Source organism: Natator depressus, chromosome 9 (genome assembly GCF_965152275.1).
Source record: "Natator depressus isolate rNatDep1 chromosome 9, rNatDep2.hap1, whole genome shotgun sequence".
Classification (NCBI taxonomy): Eukaryota; Metazoa; Chordata; order Testudines; family Cheloniidae; genus Natator; species Natator depressus.
The window spans coordinates 41,916,354-41,944,062 of record NC_134242.1 but is presented as its reverse complement, the minus strand read 5'-3'; the positions used below and the strand labels follow the sequence as shown (position 1 = coordinate 41,944,062).

Sequence of the window (27,709 nt, the reverse complement as noted above, 5' to 3'; positions counted from 1 at the left end):
CAATGCTGAAAGAAACACTAAAGGCCTGGTTCAAAGCCTGAGACCCCCATTGACTTCAGTGGGCTTTAGACCAGGCCCTAAAATTGAAACAAACAATCAAAGTATTAGAGAAACCAGGCCACCATTTGCTAATGTGAAGCAGTTATTGTGTTTTTTGTGCAGCACTCCTTTGCACCTTTCTCAAGAGTGGCTTTGAAAGTGCCATTTAGGATCATTCTTTTATAAGAACGGATCATAAAAACGGCCATATTGCGTCAGACCAATGGTCTAACTAGCCCAGTATCTTGTCTTTAGACAGTGCAAACTTCCAGATGCTTCAAAGGGATTGCGCAAAACAGGGCAATTTTCAAGTGATCCATCCTCTCTCTCTCTGTCCAGCCCCAGCATCTGGCAATCAGAGTCTCAGGGGCACCCAGATCAGGGGGTTACATCCCTGACCATCTTAGCTAACAGCCTTTGATGGACCTATCCTCCATGAACTTAACTTGGATTCAAAAAAGGATTAGAGACAGTTTTAGCCTTCACAACATCCCCTGGTAACGAGTTCAACTCGTTGTCTGTGCATTTTGTGAAGTATACTTCCTTCTGTTTGTTTTAAGTTTATTAATTTCATTGGGTGATGCCTGGTTCTTGTGCTATGAGAAGGAGTAAATAACACTTCCTTATTCACTTTTTCCACACCAGTCATGATTTTGTAGACCTCTGTCATATCCTCCCTTAGTTGTCTCTTTTCCAAGCTGAATTGTACCAGTCTTTTTAATCTCTCCTCATATGGAAGCTGTTCCATACTCCCTTCTCTGTACCTTTTACATTTCTTATATATATATATATATATATTTTGAGATGGGATAACCAACATGGCAGGCAGTAATCAAGGTGTGGGCGTACCATAGCTTTATATTGTGACATTAGATATCTTCTGTCTTATTATCTCTTTCCTAATGGTTCATAACATTTTGTTAGCTTTTTTGACTGACACTGCACACAGAGCACATTTTCAGAGAACTATCCACAATGACTCCAAGATCTTTCTTGAGTGGTAATAGCTAATTTAGACTCCCTCATTTTGTATGTATAGTTGAGATGATGTTTTTCAATGTGCATTACTTTGCATTTATCAACACTGAATTTCATCTGCCATTTTGTTGCCCAGTCATCTAGTTTTATGAGATCTGTTTGCAACTCTTCACAGTCTGCTTTGGATTTAACTACCTTCAGTAATTCTATTTTATTTGCAAACTTATGATTTAGAAGTGATGCAGCATGTACTCCTTTAAGGCACTAAAGAGGTGAGTATTCAGATCCACGTGAAACTTGACATTTTCAAACACAATAAAGCACATAATGGATTTTCTTCAAAATTTTATTTCAATTTAAATTATGGGGCCAGCCAGATTTTCTGGTAAGAAATGCATTTTTTCCTCAGGAGAAATGAAATACTTTCATGGAAGTAGAATTACAACTGTATACATCAATATTTAAAAAAAACAACAACCTCACATTAAATAACTTTTAGTAATATCTTTAAGCCTTCACGCAGATGAGAAGAAACTACTTCCAGTACAGTAGAATTTAATATGAATAGCATGTCAAAATGATCTTAAATTTAAATACAACTTTTTCTTGAACGCCAACATTCAAATGCTTTCATATGTTAAAAAACTTATCATATCCACTGTTCCCCAGTCAGAGAGAGAAAAACCAATACCCCAATCCAAATTTCTTCACTTCTTTACATATATAAATTTTAGCATTTCTACATTTTTCTAAAGTGGAAGCCTTGTGTGTTATGGAGAATAATTTGGCAAATAATGTTTTCTTCCACTCAACTATGATAAACCAAAATATAAGACTGTTAGTGCTGAACTATAATACCATCTAATGGCCAATTTTGCCTGCCTACAGAAATGATTTTAAAAATAGAGATCTCTCATTTTCAGTAAGATTAATTTGCTATTTTCCAAGACACAATATGAATCAGTTTGCTGTGGACAGATTAAGAACCTTAAAGAGATCAATGACAATGTTAAGAGCCATTTTATATTAAGAGAGTGAAAACACCCAATTTTCTGGAGCTATTATCTGATTTCCCTCACAATGGCTTCAAAATTAGCTAAAATGTCAATCAGGGTTTTCATCTTGCTAACTGAAAATAACTGTAATTAGTAAGAGGACAGGAAGCAATGAGAAGTTTTATGGCATTCTCAATCAGGTTCAGCCATGCAGAATTTGAACATTCAAACTCCAACTCATAAGTTGGTTGTGATTTTAGCATAATTATAAGATGAATAGATATAATTTTAATAACATTGTTTAGATATATTTAGTAGATGTTTTTTGTTATGGTCACAGTAACAAAAGCCAACATGGTGCAAAATCAGTTTGTTTTTTATAAATACTGACAGTTTGCAGCATTAAAGAACAGGATTTGACAAAATTAAATCATTTTGTTACAAGTAGGCCATCTATGAAATTATTTTTCTTGAAGTCAAGGGGAAATTATTCACTTTCACAACTATTGTACTGAGATATCTACTCCAAGAAAGCAAAGGTGGTCTCTGTAGACTCCCCAGAAGAAAAAGGAATCAATATTAGTTTATCATAATCTTGACCATTTGCAGAACACAGCGCTAATTTAAGTGAATAAGGCCAATATTAACCAGTAAGAATACAGATTAAAGGATTCCAGTTCTATATTTTAGCCTAACCTAATTGATGGCACCCCATTAGATAAGTGAATACAAATAAATTGTTTTTTTCCTTTTGATGCTGCAGTATTTAAGAAATGTTAAATCAGCATTCTCAGATGATCTGAAGTATTCAGCTACATATGAGCATTCATTTTGCAGAACTCAATATTAAGTAATAGTTACAGACTAATACAATAACATTCCTCTGCTGTACAAATTAAATCATATTTTTAAAGAAATGAGCAGCCTAGGAGTTATATACAAAAGAAACCAGCAAGCGTTGTTGAAATGAAATGCGAAGTGTCACTGCTAGCTCTACTGTTTGAAATATCTTCAAAGTAAAATTAACAAAACCCTTAGAACATATTTCCAAGTTTACAACTCAATTCTCAGAAAATCATGTCAAAAAAAAAAATCTATAAAGCAGTGAAAGGCATATTATATACATTTTCCTTATGAACCTCACGATTTCACTCTTTTAAAAGTTGCTAAGTTGAGTTTATTTGCAAGACAACTGTTTATCCCAGTAAGCTCACATCTTAGATACATTTCCCCTTTGATTACAAGTAAAGCACTGCACTTTTTTTTTTTTTAATCAAGGCATACAATTTTATACTATGGTGCCATGTATGCACAGGTCACATTGTGCTCATATCTCAAACAAGGTAAGTGCAAACATACGATTTAATCAGATTTGCAAGCATGCAACCTGTTGCTTAACTACATTAATACCTTCTTTCCTAAACCAAACTATCATCTATGTTTGCTTTCATGAATCTAGTATCTCTTTTTCCAGGACTCCTAAAACAAGCAGTGTCTTTGAATTCTGAAATGACACAAATATCAAGAAAGTCCACATTGTGCAAGAAAGCAGCAGCTATGTTTTTCAACTTGGACTAAAAAAGGAGAGAGAAAACAAAAACCGTTCACTGAACAGCAGATTAGCAGTAATGTTCCTCATGAATTGATAAGAGTGCCTGATGCTGAATATCTAACAGCAAATGCTGAATTTGGGTTTAATATTTTAGGGGTTTGTTGGAGATTAAGCTTCTTGCTGTGCTGGTCTCTTCAAATCCCTGATCTGTTTAACTAAATAGGTCTTCTCATCATTAAATTGTTCATCCTCGGTCCTGTCATTCTGAAACTTGCTGAGGAACTCAATAAGTTTGGTCTGGTTCTTTAAGAGGATATCTAATATAGGCTGTGTCTTGTTAGGATTGGCTACAAACACCTGCAACAAAAGAAGAGGGATTTTAGCATAGGTACAGGAAACAGAAGGCTCAGTTAAAATTACACTTAGCTAATAAAAAGTGAGATGATAATGGTTTAAAATAGGGCTGTCAAACGACTAAAAAACTAATTGCAATTAGTCACGAGATTAAAAAAAATAGTCACAATTCATCAGTTTTAATCTCACTGTTAAACAATAATAGAATACCAATTTAAGTTTATTATAAATATTTTTGAATATTTTTCTACATTTTCAAATATATTGATTTCAATTACAACACAGAATACAAAGTGTACAGCACTCACTTTATATTATTTTTATTACAAATATTTGTACTGTAAAAATATAGTATTTTTGAATTTACCTCAGACAAGTACTGTAGTGCAATCTTTATTGTGAAGGTGCAACTTACAAATGTAAAATTATTATTATTGTTTACATAATACATATATAATAATTATATAATAATATAATAATAATATTATTGTTTACATAACTGCACTCAAAAACAAAACTATGTAAAACTTTAGAGCCTACAAGTCAAAGCATGAAGGAGCGTGTGAATGTTTAGCATATCTGGAACATAAATGCCTTGCAATGCCAGCTACAACAATGCCATGCAAACGGCTGTTTTCACTTTCAGGTGACATTGTAAATAAGTAGGCAGCAGTATCTCCCGTAAACATAAACAAACTTGTTTGTCTTAGTGATTGGCTGAACAAGAAGTAGGACTGAGTGGACTTGTAGGCTCTAAAGTTTTATATAGTTTTATTTTTTAATGCAATTATGTAAAAAAAAGTCTACATTTTTAAGTTGCACCTTCATGATAAAAAGATTGTACTACAGTACTTGTACGAGTTGAACTGAAAAATACTAGACTTTGTTCACCTTTTTTACAGTGCAAATGTAATAAAAACAAAGGGAGCACAGTTCACTTTGTATTTGTGTTGTAATTGAAATCAATATGTTTAAAATGTAGAACATCCAGAAATATTTACAATAAATTGAAATTGTTATTCTATTATTGTTTAACAGTGTGATTAAAACTGATTGTGACTTTTTAAAATCTAGTTAATTTGTTTTGCACTAATCACTTGAGTTAACTGCGATTAACTGACAGCCCAAGTTTAAAATTATGAATGTTTTCTCTCCTAAATATCTGCACATGAAAAAACAAATGGAATATTTGAGAAGATTAATCTGAAATGAAAACCAGTTTTATGTTATTGAGGTAGACACTGAGGGCCCAATTCTGATGTCAATGGGAGCTGCCTGGTCATGACATCCTGCTGCAGGCACTCAGTACCTCATAGGATTGAGTTCTGTAGCAAGTGCATGATTTTATATATCTAGCATCATAGTTAGAGAGACTAGAGATGGTTTAAAACCTTTCTGCAGGGTTACTCCTGAATGGAGCTAACTCCTCAACCTATTACTAATCATTAGTTTATGTCTACTATTAATCAAAAAGGCAACTTGTTTTAACAGACAACCCGTGATTTAGATTTTTCAAAACTGATTAGTTGATTTGAAATACTACATGTATCCTTCATAGTACCATGTAGCAGGACACAGACCTGTTTAAAATCCTCAGAATGATGTTGAGTTATGCTCAGAAATCTTAGCATGCATTCATCCCCTTCATCATGCTCAATTCATACAGAATTTAAGAGGAAGGTTATGCTAACAATAACCATATAAAACCATTTAGCATTTCCTGAATAAGTACTTTTCAGCAAAAGAAACAATCAAGTAATTTTTCAGAGCAGACAGATCTGAGGTTTGCCATCATTATTGACTAACCTTACTACCTGTGTAAATGAGGCATACTACAGAAGCTATTCAATGGTTTTATGATTTTTGATACCATACCTTAAAGACATGAAAGGCCTCAAACTGAATGTTGCGACTCTTGTCTCGTAGAAGATTCATCATTAGTTTCAGATTTTCAGGTTTACTGATGTATTTTGTCATAATTGTAAAGTTGTGTCTGTCCAATAGCAATTCACCAAGCAACTAAGGGTGGAAAAATGTGACAGAACAATGAAGTATTACTGAAATCTTATGAGTTCAAATACAATTTTTTCATAGGGGTTGTGAAGAACATTGAGTAATTGACATCTGTCAAAAAAAGAGGTGTAACCAACTCTTGGGTCTCCTGACTCCCAGTCCAGGGTATTTTGATGTGGTGTTTTTTCCATTCTCTCTCTCTCAGCATGGCTGAAAAACTGCCTGCCTTTCTGTCTCCCCTTAGCCTGTTGTTGGTAAAACCTTTGTAGGTCAGAGGAATGAAAAAAAACACCCTCTGGCCGGCATAAATTTCACTGACAAGTGCTGATGTGGACAGTGCTATGTCAGCAGAAGGGGCTCTCAGTACCCCCGTAACGAATGTCGTTGCTAGGTGATAACTAGCTACCGTACCATATCTATGCTCAGTAGTCTGGTATCTGAAATGGATAATTCGATGTTGTCATAAGTCAGCTATCCACAGTCAAGGTGGCATCCTTCCTCCCAATTTTATAGATGAGGTAAAAGAGGATCTGAGAGGTTGCACAAGACCATTTATACCAGAGTTGGTAATAAAAGCTCGGTCTCTACTATAACAGCTATAAAGAAGAGTCATCCATGTAGCCATGCTGCTTTGCACAAAGATCAGGCCAAATCTGTGTTCCTGGCTCTGGCATCTGTAAAACAGGATTATCCCTACATGGCCATCTCTACAAAGCACTGACACAGACAGAACAGTCTTTAATTATAAAATCTGATACAGTACAACATGGTTTTGTGGTTAAGGTACTGGGACTGGAATATAGGAGGAACCAGGCTCTATCCATGGCTCTACCATTCCTGCATGATGTTGGGTAGGTACTTTTCAGGTGTGGTCACTAATGATTAGAGTCTTTGGTTATTTTTGCATCATCTTAATTTAAAAGGTTACGTTTTCTTTTTAAAAAAGCAAACTTTAAGCTAAAATAAAAAGAAAATTAAACAATGTAAACAGTAATTAGCACTATGACAATTGTATTAGTTTGTGGTTAAATGGACCAACTCTGCTTTTTAGTCCTTTGTTGCACTTTTGAGGTTCCCAATGAACACTTAATCTTCGGAAACTGATCTTTTCTACTACATCTGTTTTTTTTTACCACTCTGAAAAATGTTAAAAATTGTCTAGTAAATGATTACAAAATGAAAACACTGACTTGACCTTCTACACATGTTCCAAGTCTGAAATTACCACCCAACCATGCAAACATACATAACATTATTGTGGGGGAAAAGGAACCTGTCTCTTATAATCTACTAACACCATACACAGTTAAAAAATAACAAAAAAGAAAAGAAAATTCCAAAAGAGAAAAAATAAACAAACAGTTGTGGTTGCTTAACAGGAAACCACCCTAATCACAGTGGTACTGGAACACATAATAGCTGGGGTGCTGAAAGAAGTTTTTACTTTTTACCTCATGCCCCCACTTATCCCTGTCCGTGCCGCCCCACCCTCCAGAACCGGGGCTGGGAGCAGGGACGTGTCTCCAGGAACGGGGGACCTGGGCAGGGCTAAGGGGCCAAGGCTGGGGCCACCGGGGGGCAGCCGGGACCCTGTGTCCGGGACCAGAAGTGGAGCCCTGGGCGCGGGCTGGCAGCTGGGGCCCCAAGAGCAGAGCCCAAGCCACGGGGCCGGGAGTGGGAGCCTGGGAGTGGAGCCACCAGATGGGGCCCCAGGAACAGAGACAGGGACTCAAGCCCCAGGCGCAGGGCCCCAGGAGGGCGGCCAGGGAGTAAAGTCCCGGGTGCAGGGCCAGCAGCTGGGGCCCCACATAAAACTTGCAGCACACCCGGCACTCCTAGTTCCTGCGCCTATGCTGACTCAAACACTTAGAAGCAAGCATGTGTGTCCAGTTAATGTGTCTTTCTTTAACATATCAATGCCCACACACTGCACTCGCCCATCTATAAATAAGTCCCATACACCTCCAACATGCACTGTAACTGATTCCTGACAACTGTGCAATACCTTCACTCCAACCTCATACTTCCCTATGGAAGATTAACACATCACACAGCTGACCAACACGGATGTTCAATAGATATCTATGATGATGTTGCTGTGGTTAGTGATTATATCTATTTAAGTGTATTTTTGCAGAAATAAGTCTAAAACTAATCAGTGCTTATACTGGTAAAGCTATTCTCTCACAGAAAAGGGGATAAACTGTTCCAGTATAAGGCACGTTCACATCAGTGTAATGGCATCACATTGCTTTACTTGTACTACTTTATCTATATCTTTATAAAATCACACCCCGATGATATATATTATACCAGTGTAAAAACTGTGTGCAGACTGGTCTAAATCATCCCTTGGACAGTTCCACCCAAAAGCCTGACTGTAAGCTCTTTGGTGCATGCGCTGTCTTCATGTGTGTTTGTACAGTGTTTTATCACAATGGGCCCTCATCTCATTTAGGCCTGTGGGAGTTTCTACAATATAAGAAGATTGAATAATAGCCAGTCTTCATAAAAAACAATGAAAGATGTCTCTTGCATCCTCAAACTGGAGAACTGTGGTTGAAGACACCTGGCTGACAGTCAACATCAAGTAGTCTCTAGCTACAAAATTTTCAGTCAACAAATATCACTCACACAGATACATTCATCCCTATTTGTGGGGTAAGCACTGGGGGAGCCCTGCTGCTATCAAATCTGTGCCTCTAGGATAGGTAAGGAAGCCCCAACTGACACATCTGTGGGGAAATGGGGGCCCCTACCGCTGCTCCAGACTCTTTGGTTCTGCCTGCTGTCCATGCTTCCCTTGGGCTCCACCCCTACAGCCCTAACCCTGCCGCCATCACTCCAAGTGGACGACAGGGCTATGCTGCAAGGGTGTGGCCACAGGGGCACCTGTGTTGTTGTGCACCTCGGATTGCTTTGATTCAACCATGCTAACAAGTGATGAAAATAAACTCTTTGGCACGTCCACAAATAAAACCTTATTAAAACAGCTATTTAAATCAACTATTTTTACTCTTTTAAATTGGGATTTAAACCCGTTATTTAAGCCATTGTGATTTAAATCGATTCACCATGAAATTGAAGTAATTGTCCTGGGGAAAAAAAGGGCACTCAAAGTAAAACTACCTTACCTTAAGCGACTGCCTTTTTGTCACATAATTTTCTGAATGAAGTAACTTCTCATACTCACTGAAGAACTAAATGGAGAGAAAAATCAGGAACTTTACAAGTGGCACAAGCCCTGCTTCTGAATGAATTTATTAAACTGGGGGGATCCGTAATAGGTATGTAAATAAAAACTTAGAATTCTACTGAAACCAGGTTTGCAATATTACATTACAGGTGTTTAAAATTCTAATAAGCTTTTTTGAAGCTTAATTTCTTTGCTATTTTGGGAACTTTAAACATTTGGACTACCATATAATGAAGGAAGTTCTTCTTTAAGCAATACAATTTTGTAGACTATGAAATGATTTAAGCTTTTATTAATATCAGAATTGGCCAGCAGATGGAGCAAAACTATCACATACCTTTGTGAATAAAGCTTTCATACAAACAGAAAAAATGGGAAAGGGCTCCCTCTAGTGGAAAACACAGTTTCACAAAGCGAGATCTATTCAAAATCTTAGTTTTAAGTTTTTGATGTTGAAATGCTGAGAATTTTAAAACAAATTTCTATTTTAAAAATACTATGGCACAAAAAAACGCAAACCTAAATTTGATGAATGCAATATGTAAACTGTCATTGGTAATTCTTAACTAAGAACCCAAGCAATACGACACAAAAAATGAAAAAGTATTAACTTTTTCAGTCAAATGAAAATTATTCTGTATCAAACATCAAAAAGTTATGAGGAATTAAATATATTTACTCACCCTATCATAATGCTGTTCCAAAAATTCTGCACTCAGCAACTTGTGTCTCGTAAGTAAATCCTGAAAAAGTATGTTACGTTTAAGCAATATTTTCGGATTTAAAAAAAAATATTTATTCAAATAATAAATATTCATTCTGGATGCCTCTGAAGAGTTTGTCTAATTAATCCAATGAAGGATTTTGATATACTATGGAAATAAAGAAAAAAAGTTGGAATATAGGTGTAGATCCTTGGTTGGGGTTGTGAAAACTCATAGCACAACTTAGGAAGGGATCTGCTATATGCTGTTCTGGTTCTCATAGAGAAATCAGAGCAACTTGAAGGCTCTTAACTTGTGCTGGCTTCCAACAGCTCCAAGGGCTGATACAGCTGTTTGGATCACTGGGGCACAGGGAAACCCAGGCCTACTCCTGCAACAGGGATGACACATAAGCCACTATACTACCAGAGGAGCTCTACAACACCAAAGGGTCCACTTATGCTATTCATTATTTGTATAGTGTTAGCACCTAGAGGTCCCAAATCATGCAAGGACCCTATACAATAAGACAGTCCCTCCCCGCCCTGAAGAGTTTACAATCTAAGTAAAATTATTAAATTTTAATTCTGGAATAAATGTTACCCTGAACACTGCACATGTATCCGAAGCAATATCTTATCGCCATGTGCTTAGAAGGAAGAAATGTTCAATTGATCCAGCCCCTTTACAGAGAATGTCACAAACTTTGTTCTCTGTCTCCATATGCTGACTCCATATGTGACTAATACCTGACATTTGGGATTATATATTTGAGATGCTGGAGAAATGTATGCTATTGTAACTATTTAGATATGGTATGCAAGTTACCTTGAACGTGGCGAACGCATCTGAAGCAATGTCAAATGTTGACATTTCCACATATCTGAAGAAATCATAGAATTGTTCTGACCACAAGATTATTTTAGCAAGTGGTTCATGTCTAATGCATTCTCTTAACATTATTCCACAATTTAGAGCAATTTCTGGAGATTCGTACCTGCAAAATGAGAAGTCTATATAAATACCTTTAAAATGTGGTACTGTAGTACTGCAACTTTATATATAATTAACAATATGCTATATGATGTTATCAAGTCAACTTAAACATTTCAATATTAAATTCCACTTTCAGATGTTCTACAAAACACTACCAAAAATCAGATGATCAATCCATTGCTCGTATGAATCACTTGTATAAAATTGGACAGCATAACAAACATAACTTTATGTTCAGACTCAAAATCAACACCCTCGTCTCATAACTGCAGGTGGAACTTGACTCATAGCAGGCTTTTCTAAATGTGCAGTAGGTGCTCTGCAGGTTGGGACAGCAGAAGTTTGCCCGCTAGTGGTATGGACAATTCACAACTCCCGGTATACTGCCAAACTTCATTTTATATGGAATACCGAGTATGACTTTTTAAGGGGTGAACTTCATAAGTGAACAAACAGACCGTTCCACGTGGTCAAAAGAATAAGCATTTGCACTGCAAGTACCATTTGTCAAAATTTGAAAGTAAAGTCACCTGAAATCTATGGGTCTCTTGTACCTCCACATATTTAAATCAACAAGATTCTGGCAGATCATATACCTTTCACGCTTTTCAAAGCCTAGTTCCTTCTGCTAATGGTTGGTTCACATTCATCATAATATCTTAAAATTATGTAAATTTGGCTATACCAGATGCATCATATGTAAGACATACAACAGATCAGTAAGTACCTCTATAAATCATAAACACCTGTTTCAAACATTTTTACTCATGCACACATAAAAATGTTTCATGGTTGCTGTTCTAGGTTATGCTGTCCTAAAAATCAGCAGTGTGGTCCACTGAACACGATCCTGGACTTGAAGTTAGGAGAAGATTCTGCAACTGAACAGTCTCACAGTTTGGGCAAGTCATTTCACCTCTCTGTGCCTCAATTTCTATGCCTTCCTTTGTAAAGCACTTTGAGAAAGCATGTATAAGAATTTAATATAATTAATTTGTTCTTACTATTATACTACAGTTAATAATACTAATCTTGCCCTTTGAATCTTTAAGATATCTTGGGTTCTGTCAAAAGGAGACTGAAGCACAGGAAAAGTTAAAAGTTCACTGTGGAACACTGGATTTCTTTACAATTGCAAAGATACAAAAGCACACATTTTGTTGCTCCTCTAAACTGTTAGGGGGTTCTTAGTGCTCATGAGGAAGACAGGGATTAAAATGTGCAAAGTTCCTGCTCTCGTTGTAAAACAATTATTTTGTATGTATCGATACTCTGCTGGCTCAGACAAGTAGCACAGATAAAGAGAATGAAGAGACAATGTGACAAAAACATGACATCACACATTTGGTAGGTTTCAGACTTGGCAGCATCTCTAGTTACTACGTAATGCAAAAACTTTAAGGAAAAACTAAAGAGCAGATTTTTTGTTTAAACATCCAGAAAACAAAACCTGTTACTTTAACATCTCATTGCTGTCAACATGATGTGGCAAACTACTATTCCAAGGGATTAACTATTTAATCTGATTCTTTATTTTTTCTATAGATTCTTATACCATGCCAATCACTGTAGTATTTGAGTACAGCTACAGTATACCCCCATTTACCCAAACCTCCATGTTATCCAAATCCTTTTCTTGTCCCCCGAGCATGCTGGGGGACAAGAAAGGGATCCGGATAACATGGAGGTTTGTAAAATAGAGCAGTACTGTGAGGAGCAAGACGAGCCCCCAGTTGTGGAGGAGCTCCCAGTTGTGGAGGAGGGCACCCCACTGCTCAATGGCTGAATGGGTCCTGCTCTCCTGATTATCCGAACTCCCAATTATCCAAATAAAATCAGTGTCCCTCAGTCTATTTGGATAATCAGGAGTATACTGTACATCATGATGTATGAGAGCTTACTTGAACAATATCCATCAGTATACATGCTACAGCTACCGATACAAAATTAGTGCTTGAAATGTTAACATTTTAAAAATGGTTTTATTTAAGTCATTAGTGAACTTTCCTACCCCAAAATGATAAAATGGGATTGCAACCTCTAATATTTTCTGTTATTCATGCCACAGAATAACAGAAATGTAAACAGTCCTTTTTGAGGTGGGGGGGGGGGGAATGTTTGTTCCCTAATTTAAGAAACAAAGGCTTTTTACTTAAATTTCTGTTTTCAAGAACACCTCTATTTTGGTATGCAGCTGCAGACTTGCTAGAGCACAGTTGATGTGGCACAATTCTATGATGTAACAATGCAGGTAATACAAGAATAGAGGTGGAAACAGCAATCTGGCATACAGTAATCTAGACAAGTTGGAGCTGGTTGATCTCTCTGTAGTTGTATTACCCAATAGCTATGAAGCAGGAGCCACACAGTAACTCAGAGGATGGGACAGCAAGTTCATTTAGCCGGAGGTTAGAACAATCATTCAAACAATTGGTAAATAACTAAGATCAGGAATAACAGTTTAAACTTTGGACAATGAAGTAATTTCAGTGAAAAGGAACAGATTTCATTGTTACATTACCCCAACAAGAATGTTTTTAGCGCAGTTTTAGTTCTCAATTCTCACCCTGCCACCCTTCACGTTAAAGGATTCATATTTTGATATTCTATTGCTTAAATTAGCCATTTAACTTAAGTTACAGGCCCTGTGGCAAAATTATTTAAATAAATTGCAAAGGAAGAAGGGACATTTCACCACTCACTATCCTACTTCTACCTGAAAAAAACACTCCAATACTTCGTATAAAACTATTTACACCGAATACTATACATACCCTTTTAATAACATGAACAATATATTTTGCTGAGTGCAGATGTATTCCACTGTGGGAGTTCTTGTACCAATTTGCCTTCTGAGAATGTTGTTGAAAATTTGAGCAACATCTTTTTTGCCCTGTCAAAAAAGTAACCAATTAAGCATATAACATTTAGTACAAGAATGTATAGCAAGAGTTAATACATACATTAATATACATAAACATGACCATTTCACAAAAAAGTTCCCCAAATTCTTCGTTTTTCTACACCTATTTCAAATGTGTCACAGCATTCAATACATCATTGTATCAACTTACATTCGGACAGCTTGAATAACCTACTGATAATATTTAAAACAATAAAAACCCTTTTATATTTCATCTGATATTCCTTGAGTTTTTCTGGATTCATTTTGTACCAAAATTTTGTGAATACTATGGCGATTTTTAACAATGCCATAGCCCTGAGTAAGATGGAATTCTTCCATGTTCCACTCTGTCACCTCTGATTTTCAATGTGCATGTGTGCAGGTCCTTCTACTAGGGAAGACTGAGACACATCTTGGGCTGCAATACCAACAACATGCAGACTGCACTACAATGTACAATTTTTTTATTGTGTGTTTTCATTTTATGATGGAAAACAATAACAATTATAATTAAAGTCAAAGGTAAGTATAACATAAAGGCATATTCCTCATATCATACGATCTAGGATACCACAGCCCCCCCCTCCCCCCCCGCAGTTTTCTCAATACTTGATAAACATTTGGATATGGGTAAGAGCAAAATGCTCAAATTCAACCTAGATTAGATTAAATGAAGCTGGTTGGTAGCAGCAAGCACTGGAAAGAATGACAGGAGCTCTGCATGCAACCTATATTGGATCCACATATCTACCATTTGCCAGCATTGTTTGTATCTTTGGAATCATATTCAGTTCATCGTTACTTTGGGCCAGTTAGTAGGAGTGCCTAACAGTGTGTGTAAACACTACTTCGAATTACCCTTGAAGAGGACTTGGAGTTATTTGTTTCTATATGCAGCTCAAGGAGCTGGTTACCATCTTGGGCAGAACAGGATCTAGCTACAGGTCCTGACCTGGCAGTAAAGATCTGTTAAGTAACTCTTAATCATGGTTACTTGAATTTTATAATCTGAGACCAGAAGCAAACCATTATTGATTATCTTTGTTTGTAGAATGAACTTATCCTGGCAACATCTGAATCAGTGTGTAGCAAGCTTTAAGCTAAAGAAACACACCTTACACTTTATGGAGGCTTCCAACAGATATGACAGAACTATAGCTTATTATTTTAGATTTGTTTTAATTACGGTATTGGACTCCTGATGCTGTGGCCATGGATGCTCCATGAGTAGAAAATAAATCAATTTTTTAGAAAAACCCAGGAAGATCACAGTCTTTAAAAAATGACATTTTTGTTTGTTAATTAGCATGGAGAGTTTGCTGCAGTATTGTTGTCAGGATATAAGTGTTAGTTTGTTTTGTAAATGCTTGTTTTCTGATTTATAATTCTATTGAAAGCCTGCCCAAAGCACATCAGAACCCTTTGTTCTGGTAATGAGTAGAGCAGTGTTTTGAGAAATATAGCCATCAAGTCTCATCCACTAACACTGACAATTTTGCCCAGAATCTCATTATTCCCCCTATTTACCGCCAGCAACAGCTCCCCCTCTTTATTCATATAATTGAGCTGGTGACGGTACACAGTAAATCCAAATCGAGTTATTGTTAGAAGCATCTATTACGTCCAAGTGATGTAAGGGTCTATTTAACAAGGACACATACAAATTCTCATGCCAACAGTCATGATTCCCAGAGGTGAAGAGTAAAAGTGTGCCAGGACTGTTGGATTCTATCTCCCTGATGCCAAAAGGTTTTGTTTTGTTTTTCTGTCTTTTTAAAAAAACTTTTCAAAGCATGCAATTACTCCCACCGACAGATACTTTAATACAAGTCAGCAGGAAACTGACTGACATGTTATTGCTCTTTGAACAGTTTTGTTGATTGCCTTACGTGAAAAAACATTTCTACATATAGACACAATTCCAAACAAATGTTAATATTAGAATAAGGATTGGATGTTTCAGGGGAATTTCTTAATGAGGACCTAAAATAATTTCATTTACGTTAGGGGTCCCACCACCCTGGTATTTAGAGTCAAATACAGTGTAGACAGAGCGCAACAGTCAAAAAAAAAATCCCTCTCTATCATCCCAATTTATAAAGATAACTCCCCCAGGAACAAGCCACAGTCAAACAAATACTTAGTCAAAAATGTGCACTAATCCATGCACAAACGACTTCAGGTTCTGTCATACCACCAGAAGGAGCAAAGAAACATCAGCAAAAAATTTCTCATCTGTTTTCAGCTCTGGATATAGTTGTCTCAAAAAATAGTAAGGTCCAAGCCACGCACAGCTTAAGAGACTAAAACCAAGATCTTGAATTGTGCTCAGTAATTGATGGGAAGTTAGTGCAGGTGGTGAAGCACAGGTGTGCTGACATCAGCCCACAACATTAGGTAAGCATATTGCCACATTCTGCATTAAAGAGCATTGCTGTAGTCCAGGGGTTCTCAAACTGGGGGTCGGGACCTCTCAGGGGGTCGCAAGGTTATTACACGGGGGGTTGTGAGCTGTCAGCCTCCACCCCAAACTCCACTTTGCCTCCTGCATTTATAATGGTGTTAAATATATTTTAAAGTGTTTTAATTGAAAGGGAGGTCACACTCAGGGGTTTGCTATGTGGAAGGGGTCACCAATACAAAAGTTTGAGAACCACAGCTGTAGTCCAACATGAGTGGCTCTTAACATGACCTGAAAAAGAGCTCTGGAAAGCTTGTCTCTCTCACCAACAAAAGTTGGTCCAATAAAAAAATACCACTTCACCCACCTTGTCTCGCTAATATTTATCTCAGCAAGGAAAAGCTACATCCTTCTCAAGTAACAGAGCAGTTGGGAGTCCAAAAATAGGAGGCTATTACCAACAATCAACAGCCCCCACAGACCGAAACATACAGCTACCTCTAATACAGAACAATCCTACGCAATCCCATACCATTACAGATCTAATAAAACCAATCTGTACACAACCATTGTCCATCACCAGAAGACTGCTTTCCGAATAACGAGAACGACTAAAAACTGGACTGGTAAAGATCTGAAAAGTCAGCAGAATCTAGATGTGATTTCTCAAGATCTTTCCCTCAATAACCAGGAACCATCTCAATTGCTTTCACTCTGAATTTCCTTGGGTTTTTGTTATCTAGAGACATGTATGGATGAATCTACTCTGGAATGTACTTTATAGGAAATTCAGCGTATGTCAGTTTAAAGGACCAAACGGTAACAGAATCAAACAATATTCTGGGGGGTTGGGGAAGAAAGTTAACTTAATTCTGGAATGTAACACTACAACATCGCTTTAGACTGTTGTGTTTGCTTCCAACTTTTTTTCTGAACAGTACAATTTTATAGCAACTTTAATGAGCAGGATAGCCTAGTCAAGACACTAGAGTTCTGGGCTCTGTTGCTAGCTCTGCCATAGACGTCTTATGCAACTTGTAGGAAAGTTACTATGGGCTTGTCTACATAGCAGAGGGGTGTCGGTGTGTTGCCAGAATGGTCTACATGGAGCAGTCAGAGCACAACACATTAGTGCACTCTACAATTCAGATCCCATAGTCCACACTGCGCTACCACATAAACAAGCCCTAAATTGGACTGTGCCTCAGTTCCCCAGCCATAAAATGAGGATGATGATACTACTTCCACACCTCAGAGTGGTGTTGTGAAGAGACATTAATTATTGTGTATGAAGTGCTCAAATATATAGTGCTGAGCAACAAATAAAAACTCACAGAAAGGTAAAATTAATGTTTATATTTTGGAGTGATCAATCAAATCTGACTTTCCTGTCTGAACAGAAAAATGATTAGGGAGAATGTAAAAAAATATGCTTTTGTTTCCTATAGGGAGAAGAATATTAAAGATTTTAAAAACGGCTAATTAGTGACAGCATTAATGGAAACTTTTTAAATGAAAGGATAAAGAAGAATAGTCATGTGACTCGGTATTATACTGTAATAACTCAAAAGAGATTTAAATAAGACTATGGGCATTATGGCATTAATACTATCTAGGATTTTAATCTCTCTCTGACACAGCAATTAAATTACATTAAAGATTAAGAAACACCTCTATTAGAGTTTTGGGATAAAGATTTGAGCTATTCATCTACTTTTCATTTTTATGTGATCTATCCTTCCAAACTCATAGAAAGTTAATCTCATGCATCTGGTTAATTTACCAAGTAGTTCATAGCAATGTTTCCTAATTAAATCTTAAAATACAATTGCAATCATTAGCAGCATTGAAAAAATAAAATTGTGTAGATAGGAAGTGAACCTCTTACTCAAATTAAATAGGAATTCCGATGGTCAGAATGCAACTTACCATGTGTGTGGCTCATGAAGTTTTGTAACTATTTTCTTACCTCAAAATCAATGAGTTGTAAGTCAGCTACTAGGGTGCTAAGAAGACCACTGTTGTACAGTTCTTGAGCAAGCTGTGCCACAGCTTCTGTTTGTGGCTCTTTTTCATTTGTGCCATATAATATTTCCTTCATGGCAACCAGATTTTTTGAAACCTCTTCAGTGGCCTGAAGATACAAAATAAAGAGTAGATACAGTGACTTCCAAAGCTAAAAGAATTCTGCTTGTCTTTGTAAACCTCACAGTGTTTTGTTCTGATCAACTGCAAACTTTCATTTAAAAGAAAAAATCACAACATCACCTGTAAAAAATCCTGAGACTCTGGGGATTAAAACTATTATTTGGTACATATATAACTAATCTGACCTAGAGGCAAGATGCAAGAGACTCAGTTGACAATACAGTAAATTATGAAAACATCTTCCCTTTTCTCATCCTCTCAACCTTGCACTTACAGAAACCAATTTCAGTAATAATAAAGAGAAGATAAAGAAGAGCCAAATTGTTCCCAATCTGTAAAATGGATTCGTGCATGTGATCAACCCAGAAAACATTACCTGGAAACACTCCCATCACTAATAAATTGCTCAGGTAAATATATTTCTATAAACTGTGTGCCTATCGAGTCTCTTTTATGCTGTTAGGCTTCCATATCAGTCAATATGAAAAGAACATTTCCATTTCAGTTGATACAAGTCTGAAGAAGCAGAGTGTGCTTTCCTTCCAGTAGATTTCTTGCACTAGCAAATCTCATCACTAATATTCAGGTAACAGAGATGTCTTCAATTGCTGGGACATATGTCAGCTTGTCTCTTTGTAGTGCAACATGCCAGATTACATCTCCAAGGTCTACAGGGATGGTTTTGAATGGTTTACAAACCAAGCAAAAGTAGGATAGACAGGTTACTGTCTGTTCTACAGTGGGTTATACAGTCACTCAAGTGGTGGACGGACCTGACCAAAATGCATCAGGTATTGTTCAAGAAGGGTTCTCGACCCCAATCCCTAGAAGTTGCTTTTCTCATCTCCTGGATGAAGGGTCTTTTGTATGTGTATCCACTGACACCATTACTGTTAAAGGTTCTCAACAAGATCAAACAAGAGTTGGACAGAGTACTATTGATTACACCAACATGGCCAAGACGAGTTTGGTATCCCTATCTAATCAGATTCTCTTCTTGCCCTCTGTGGGGTCTTCTGATCTGTCCTCTTTTACTGATTCAAGATGCCAGTCGAACAGGTCACCCCAACCTACATATTCTAAGGCTCCAAGCGTGGTTCCTCAACAGTTGTCAGGACTATAGATATCTTGTTTGTCAGAGGTACAACACATTTTATGAAATAGTAGAAAAGAATCTACAAGAAATATCTCCAGAAATTGAAACAATATTATCTTTGGTGTAGCAGTCATCAGATTTCGCTGACTCATTCTCCTCTTCCTATGGTATTAGATTACTTGTTGGAATTGAAAACATTGGGTCTTTCTACGAATTTCATTAGGGTTCACTTAGTGGCAATAACAGCTCTTCACACACCCATACGAGGTTTTTCCACTCTTCCCTCACCCAACTATGGCAAGATTCCAAAGAGGTTTGTCAAATTGCTTCCCACAGATCAGAGATCCTACTCCTAGCTGGGCATGAACCTAGTCCTTAATTGCCTTATGATACTTCCTTTTGAGCCACTAGCTACAAGGCCTTTAATAGATTTATCAGTGCAGACAGCCTTCTGGATAGGTATCACTTCTACCCAAAGGGTTTGAGAATTGGAGGCTAGAAGTGGAGAACTGGGGACTTTAATGTCAGACCCCTTCATTTGTAGTATTCACCACAGAGTAAGTGTGGCTGTGGGCCTATCCAAGATTTTTAGCTAAGGTGTCCTGAGAATTTCATGTAAATCAAACCATTCATCTCTTCTTTGCCATCCTCCCCAAAAAACCACAATGTACTAGTCAAGAAGCCATATTCCATTTCCTAGGTGTCAAGAGGGCATTAGCCCTTTGCCTAGATAGGAACAACCAACTTAGAAGCTCTCCTACACTATTTGTATCCATTGCAGACAGAAACAAGGGTTCAGTAATTTTGAAACAAAAATTAGAGGACATCTCCAGTTGTATTTAGATCTGTTACAACAGAACTCGGGGTTTGAGAGTAACAGCATTCTACAATAGCACTGTCTGCATCTATAACCTTACTTAAGGGTATATCAATTGCAGACATCTGTAGAGTGCCAATTTGGTCCTCTGTTCATGCTTTTGCTAGTTATGTATTGGTAGCTGTGGCAAGATCAGATGCTGCTGCAAGTAATGCAGTTCTCTCTTCCATATTGAACGCTGCTCCGAATCTTCCACCTCCTGAGGTGGGTACTGCTCAGGAGTCACCTAATGTGAAGCACCCACAGCGACACTACTCAAAGGAGTGGTTACTCACCTCTGCAGTAACTTGACTTCTTTGATATTCATGTCTTTGTGGGTGCTCCACTGCCTGCCCTCCTGCTGTGCTTCAATGTGTCCCTTATGGGACTTTGCAGTGGAGAAGGAGCTGAGGCCAGTTCACCTGCGCAGCCCTATATAGCCTTGGTGCAGTGCATAAAGATGTGTGGAGCACATGTGTGGGCCGAACAGACCCTGCTACCAAAAATCTCTGCTCAAAGGTGCAGGCGCATCTGAAGTGGAGCATACACAGGGGGACGCATCTTGAACTCCAGTTACTGCACAAGGTGAGTTACCTCTTCATCAATGTATTACAGACAATTGTAGTTCTCAGTGTTCTAAGGAGAGCCTTCTCTAGGTTATAGCATATTTAATGATGATCTTGAGTCAAACAGTCAGACCAACAAATTCCAGACCTTGCTGCTCACCAGTCAGAGGGAAAACATGATTGCATTTGCTTGCAGACTGGAGCTGTTTTAGGGAGTGAGGGAAAATTCGGGACAGTCTTACACACAGCTTTTGTATCACTAGAATTATATCTATAGAGAAATAGACATATTTAAAGCAGTACAATTCTCTAGTAAACTGATCTTTTCAGACACAGGAAGTGCAGTAGATATAATCTACCTGGATTTCAATAAGGCATCTCATACAGATCCACATGGGAAATTATTAGTTAAATTGGAGAAGATGGGGATTAATATGAGAACTGAAAGGTGGATAAAAAAGTGGTTAGAGGGGTGTCATAAATATAAAGGGTAAACCCCTTTAAAATCCCTCCTGGCCAGGGGAAAAATCCTCTCACCTTTAAAGGGTTAAGAAGCTAAAGGTAACCTCGCTGGCACCTGACCAAAATGACCAATGAGGAGACAAGATACTTTCAGAAGCTGGGAGGAGGGAGAGAAACAAAGGGTCTGGGTCTGTCGGTATGCTGCTTTTGCCGGGGATAGACCAGGAATGGAGTCTTAGAACTTTTAGTAAGTAATCTAGCTAGGTATGTGCTAGATTATAATTTCTTTAAATGGCTGAGAAAGGAACTGTGCTGAATAGAATGACTATTCCTGTCTGTGTGTCTTTTTTGTAACTTAAGGTTTTGCCTAGAGGGGTTCTCTATGTTTTGAATCTAATTACCCTGTTAGGTATCTACCATCCTGATTTTACAGAGGGGATTTCTTTACTTCTATTAAAAAAGTCTTCTTGTAAGAAAACTGAATGCTTTTTCATTGTTCTCAGATCCAAGGGTTTGGGTCTGTGGTCACCTATGCAAATTGGTGAGGATTTTTACCAAACCTTTCCCAGGAAGTGGGGTGCAAGGGTTGGGAGGATTTTGGGGGGAAAAGACATATCCAAACTACGTTTCCCAGTAAACCCAGTTAGAGTTTGGTGGTGGCAGTGGAGATCCAGGGACAAAGGATAAAATTAATTTGTACCTTGGGGAAGTTTTAACCTAAGCTGGTGAAAATAAGCTTAGGAGGTTTTCATGCACGTCCCCACATCTGTACCCTAGAGTTCAGAGTGGGGGAGGAACCTTGACAAGGCGAGACTACAACAGGTCATACTGACAGGTGAACTGTAGGCTGGAGGGCGGTTACTAGTGGAGTTACTCAGGGATCAGTCTTGGGACCAATCTTATTTAACGTTTTTATTACTGAACTTGGCACAAAATTTGGGAGCATGTTAATAAAATTTGTGGATGACACAAAGTTGGGAAGTATTGCCAATATGGAGGAGGACTAGAATATCATACAAGATGATCTGCACGACCTTGTAAACTGGAGTAATAGAAATGGGATGAAATTTAATAGTCTCTACCCTGCATGACCTTTCTATTTTCACTAATAAGAATTTCTGCTATAAGCTTGGGACTCATCCGTTGGAAGTGACAGTGCATGTGAAAGACCTGGGTATATTGGTGTTCATCACAGGATGACTGAATTGCCATGTGATGTGGCTATGAAAAAGGCTAAGGCAGTCCGAGGATGCATTAGGGGAGGTATTTCCAGTAGAGACAGAAAAGTGTTAGTACCACTATACAAGGCACTGGTGAGACCCCATCTAGAATACAGTGAGCAGTTCTGGTCTCCCATGTTTAAGAAAGATGAACTCAAACTGGAACAGGTGCAGAGAAGGGCTACTAGGAAAAACCTACCTTATGGGAGATGACTTCGAGCTTGTCTTGTTCTAACTAACTAAAGTTCTAACTAAAAGAAGGCTGAGGGAGATATGATTGCTCTCTATAAATACATCAGAGGGATAAATACCAGAGAGGGAGAGGAGTTATTTAAGTTAAGTGCCAATTTGGACACAAGAACAAATGATGGCCAGTTTATATCCAACAAGTTTTGGCTTGAAATTAGGTGAAGGTTTCTAACCATCAGATGAGTGAAGTTCTGGAACAGCTTTCCAAAGGGAACAGTGAGGGCAAAAAACCTAACTGGCTTCAAGACTGAGCTTGATAAGTTTATGAAGGGGATGGTATGATGAGACTGCCTACAATGGCATGTAGTCAATCTGTGACTGCTAGCAGTGTGTATCTCGAATGGCTGGTGATAGGACACTAGATGGGGAGGTCTCTCAGTTACTACAGACAATTTTTGCATAGGTGTGTGGCTGGTGGGACTTGACCACATGCTCAGCGTCACTAACTGATCTCTATATTTGCGGTCAAGAAGGAATTTCCCCCGGATCAGATTGGCAGAGACCCTGGGTGTTTTTCACCTTCCTCTGCAGCATGGGGCACAAGTCACTTGTAGGTTTAAACTAGTGTAAATGGTGGATTCTCTGTAACTTGAAGTGTTTAAACCGTGATTTGAGGACTTCAGTAACTCAGCCAGAGGTTAGGGGTCTATTACAGGAGTGGACAGGTGAAGTTCTGTGGCATGCAATTTGCAGGTGGTCAGACTAGATCAGCGGTTCCCAAACTGTGGGTCAGGACCCCAGAGTGGGTCACGACTCTGTTTTAATAAGGTCGCCAGGGCTGGCATTAGACTTGCTGGGACCCGGGGCTAAAGCTGAAGCCCAAGCCCCACCACCTGGGGCTGAAGCCTAAGGACTTCAGTTCTGGGCTGTGTGGCTCAGGTTACAGGCCCGCCCCACCCACCCGCTGTCTGGGGCTGAAGCCCTTGGGCTTCAGCTTTGGCCTCCTCGCCTAGGGCAGCAGGGCTTGGGCAGGCTCAGGCTTCGGTCCCCCCTCCTGGGGTTGTGCAGTAATTTTTATTGTCAGAAGGGGGTCACACAGTGCAATGACATTTGAAAGCCCCTAGACTAGATGATCATGATGGTCCCTTCTGACCTTAAAGTCTATTTAGACTAATGTGGATGCAGTTATGCTGGTATAAAGGTGATTATATTGATATACCTTATTTTGCTAAGGGTAATTAATGTTTCTAAACTAGAGCTGCTAGTATAGTTGTACCAAAACTGTGTAGTGTAGACAAGCCCTTAGAAGTTGATGTCTTTACTGCTGTCTATGGGATGTCTAAAAGTTGTAGTGGAGTCAAATAGACTTTTCAAGATTGATATGAAGGCCCAGGTTGTGAAACAGACCACACACCACCATTTACTGACACCAACACTTCCCGATACGATCTACCCCAAATCAACCAATTGTACAGATATGGGAAACTGATTATATCCAAAAGACCTAGGAGGGCAGCAACTACTGCCAGAATCGATGAGAATACCCTCGGGCAGAATGATAGTGTTCATCGTTCATTAGAAAACTAAGAAACCTCTTGAGTGAAGGGTGAATAGTGACATAAAAATACGCATCTTGTAGCTTGAGGGTCGCACACCAATCTCCTAATTCTAAAGAGGAAATTATCGCTGCATGGGTCACCATCCTGAATTTCCTCTATTTTACATATCTGTTTAGAGACTTGAGGTCCAAAATTGTCCTCCACCCTCTATTCTTTCTGAGGGAGAATGGGCAGAAGGGACAGATTTGAAATAGACAGCATAACCAGATGTTATGCCTTCCCAAACCTATTTGTTCAATGTTATGTTTGTCCATGCAGCCTAAAAATAAGAGAGGTGGCATCCAAAAGGTGGAAGGGAGGTAAGGTAAGGTGTTGCAGCTGTAAAATCTTATTGATTGGATGATTGAGACTCTTTACCAAGCCATCAAAACTGTGGCTTGGAGGACACAGATGGCTGAGAAGATGTAGATGCAGCTGAAGGGTTTTTTTTTTGTTTTGAGTATTTTGTGCCATTTGTGTTAGGGCTCCTATGTTAATCTATCTGCCTGCTGCAGACACAAACCTTTAGCATAGTCTATCACAAGCCCAAGACATAGCAACTCAAGTTTGACACAGCTTGCTCAGGATCATGTCAGTATGCACTATTGGTGTTTGTGACAAATTATCAAAACAGAAACTGAACACTGGGACTGACTAAAGTCTGGATAAAGGATACTAAAGGATCCCTGAATAGAAGCTGTCACGCTGTCTGGAGTGGCTCACTACTATGAGTGCCTATCTCAGGGCTGACTGTCAGAAAAAAAAAAAGGAGTAGACACCATAAACTGATGGTATGTTCTGTAATTAAATTTCACCAAGCCAGTAACCAATGTCAACTCCTGGATCACTATGCCACTCTTACCACAGAGTCACAGACAGTCCTCCAGTCCCTTTTGCCACCCAGACAAACTGAACTTTGTGATAAAAGGTTATTAAAACAAAAAAAGCACACCACATCAGATTTCTCCCAGTCCCAAGGGATTAGTCATTTATCCCAGATCTTACACCAAAGACAATGCTGGCAACCAAATCTATAATAGACTAACTTAAGATTTATTAGCAAAGAAGAGAGAGTTAATGAGAGCTTAAAGCAGCTAAAATATAACAGATAAATCACAGTTTGTAACTCCATATGATGGTGCAGATGTAAAACTGCCACCCAGAATAATTCTAGGAATCTCCATCTTCTCGTTCCGTTATTCGGCCCTGTTAGAATCCAAACAGTCCAGATACAAAGGATCTTTCTTTGAATCCATATTTACAGTATCTTCACACAGAAAGCAAACTGACAGTGTCTCTACCCACATGGGCTTTTCTTTGATGAGTGTGGAATGCACTTTGAGTCTTTGACCTCAGGTCCCCACCACAATGCCCACTTATTCTGAAATTTGCACCTTTTCTGATAAAGTCCTTCATTAGCATTCCCCAATGCTTCTTTGATGTCTATTGATGACTTATTTAGTTACAGGGGTATTTACAATATAAATGTTTACTATTACATTATGACAAGAACAGACAGGTGAAAACAATGCAAAGAATGTTCCAATAGTTTTCATTAAGTTTAAACACCCAAACTTTTTGCACTGGCGACCCATTTCACACAGCAAGCCTCTGAGTTCAATCACCCTCCCGACCCCCAGTTTGAAAACCCCTGCCCAATGCACTCTTATAATCTAACCATTACTTTGATCTACACAAGTGAATTGACCTGAATATACTTTAGCATGACCTGGTCAGCCAGCGTCACAGAAGCTACAACCAATAACACTGTGTCAATTAGAATCATTAGATAACTCCTTTGCTGACTGTGAACAGAAAATAATTAGCTGGAATGTTCTAGTACCCCTGAGGCTGGCACATGCTTAATAAGACAGTCTTTGAATCAAGGTACATATGCCACAAAAATATTGAGATAAAAAGATTTTCACTACACTCAGAGACACAATGGACACTCCTGCTTTCCAGGCGACCTCTGAAGATGGCAGTTGCAGAGTGGATTTGTTTCATTCATCATTATCTTTTCAGGATATGCGTGCTCTCCAGAGTATTATGCTGGTAATAGCTCATCTTAAGTGATCACTCTCCTTACAATGTATATTTTTTCATGGTCTGTGTGTATATATAAAATCTCCTCACTGTACTTTCCACTTTATGCATCCGATGAAGTGAGCTGTAGCTCATGAAAGCTTATGCTCAAATAAATTGGTTAGTCTCTAAGGTGCCACAAGTACTCCTTTTCTTTTTGTGAATACAGACTAACATGGCTGCTACTCTGAAACTTGACTACTAAGAGACTCTTACCTCTCCATAAGTTCCTCTTGATCTAACTCTATAGACAACAGAACCAGAAGGCAAGCTCATTCTAGAATCCAGCTCTGTCCCCCTACATGTCATATGCTAGAGGAACTGATCATTCATGATTATCAGTGCCACTTTTAGATGGATTATGGTCAGAGTGAAACCTAGGCAAAACACTATCTGGAGAAAAAAAAAAAAAGACATAAGCAACTTTCAGTCTAAAGCGACTATGTTCCCACACTATTAGTAAGTACGATTTTGCTTCACCTTTACTAGAAAGCAGTAAGATCGTCTTAACCTTAACTATACTCGCGCTACTATCTAACTAATTTTTGCTGGTAATTTGTGTAGTCATTGAAGATCAGTTTCATTGTATTTAAAGCCAATACTAAGTAAGACTGATTCAACTACAGGGATCAAGCAAGAGCTCTATTATAGTATTGTGGAATTTCTCTTAATAGACATTAAGACAGGTTTATAGTGTAAGCTAAATATCTACACTAGAGTGCTAAGTGAAAATAAAATTAACTAAGATATTAGTACAAAGAAAAGGAATTGCCACCTACAAAAGTACTGACAAGATTTTCCTATGTAACAGAAAGGGCTATACAAATGTTCAACATTCATGGATCCCTCCTTTGGGTAAGGAGTCCCCAGTGTAAACTGAAAGATACAAAGCAACTGATCTGAAAATTGAAGAAAGTCAAGTGAAAGGTAAGGTTAACATTCAGCCATCAGAAAATTTGTCATTTTTCTCAGAATAAGCCAGGTAAACTTTTCTAACTAAATGCTGGCAAAGAGTGAGCACAGAGCATTGTTTGACAAAAAAAAAAGTTGGGAAAAACTGACCACATTTGGGAATCAGTGGAGTAAATGTCCGAAACTAAAATATAAATAAAGGAAAAGAGGTTTAAGAAACAAACAACATGTTCACTTCAGTAAACTAGGGCATCAATTAAAATACAAGGTATGAAATCACTTATTATACCAGAACAGGTTGTATGTCTTTCAATATCCACAAACATCCCTATGGTTTACTCTCAAAATAGCAGTGGAGACACATGAGCCTATTTTACATAGACACATGCAGCCCTTCAGGTTTCCCCCACAGTTAAGCCATGCAAATCCCAAATATTTTGTTTA

At 38.2% G+C, this 27,709-nt stretch overlaps 1 protein-coding gene across 5 annotated transcripts in view; it reads right to left on the bottom strand.

Annotated features, from left to right (window-relative positions):
• Positions 1–1,360: 1,360 nt before the first annotated feature.
• Positions 1,361–27,709, bottom strand: part of CAB39 (calcium binding protein 39) — a 66,967-nt gene continuing 40,618 nt past the window's right edge. For all 5 annotated transcript variants that reach the window (XM_074963976.1, XM_074963975.1, XM_074963977.1 and 2 more), the window contains 7 exons: positions 18,103–18,267; positions 13,602–13,720; positions 10,660–10,828; positions 9,811–9,870; positions 9,066–9,131; positions 5,794–5,937; positions 1,361–3,921 (listed from right to left, as the gene is read on the bottom strand). In XM_074963976.1, coding sequence (XP_074820077.1) covers positions 3,733–3,921; positions 5,794–5,937; positions 9,066–9,131; positions 9,811–9,870; positions 10,660–10,828; positions 13,602–13,720; positions 18,103–18,267 — 912 coding nt within the window. In that variant the 3' untranslated portion in view covers positions 1,361–3,732. The remainder of the gene's footprint in view (positions 3,922–5,793; positions 5,938–9,065; positions 9,132–9,810; positions 9,871–10,659; positions 10,829–13,601; positions 13,721–18,102; positions 18,268–27,709) is intronic.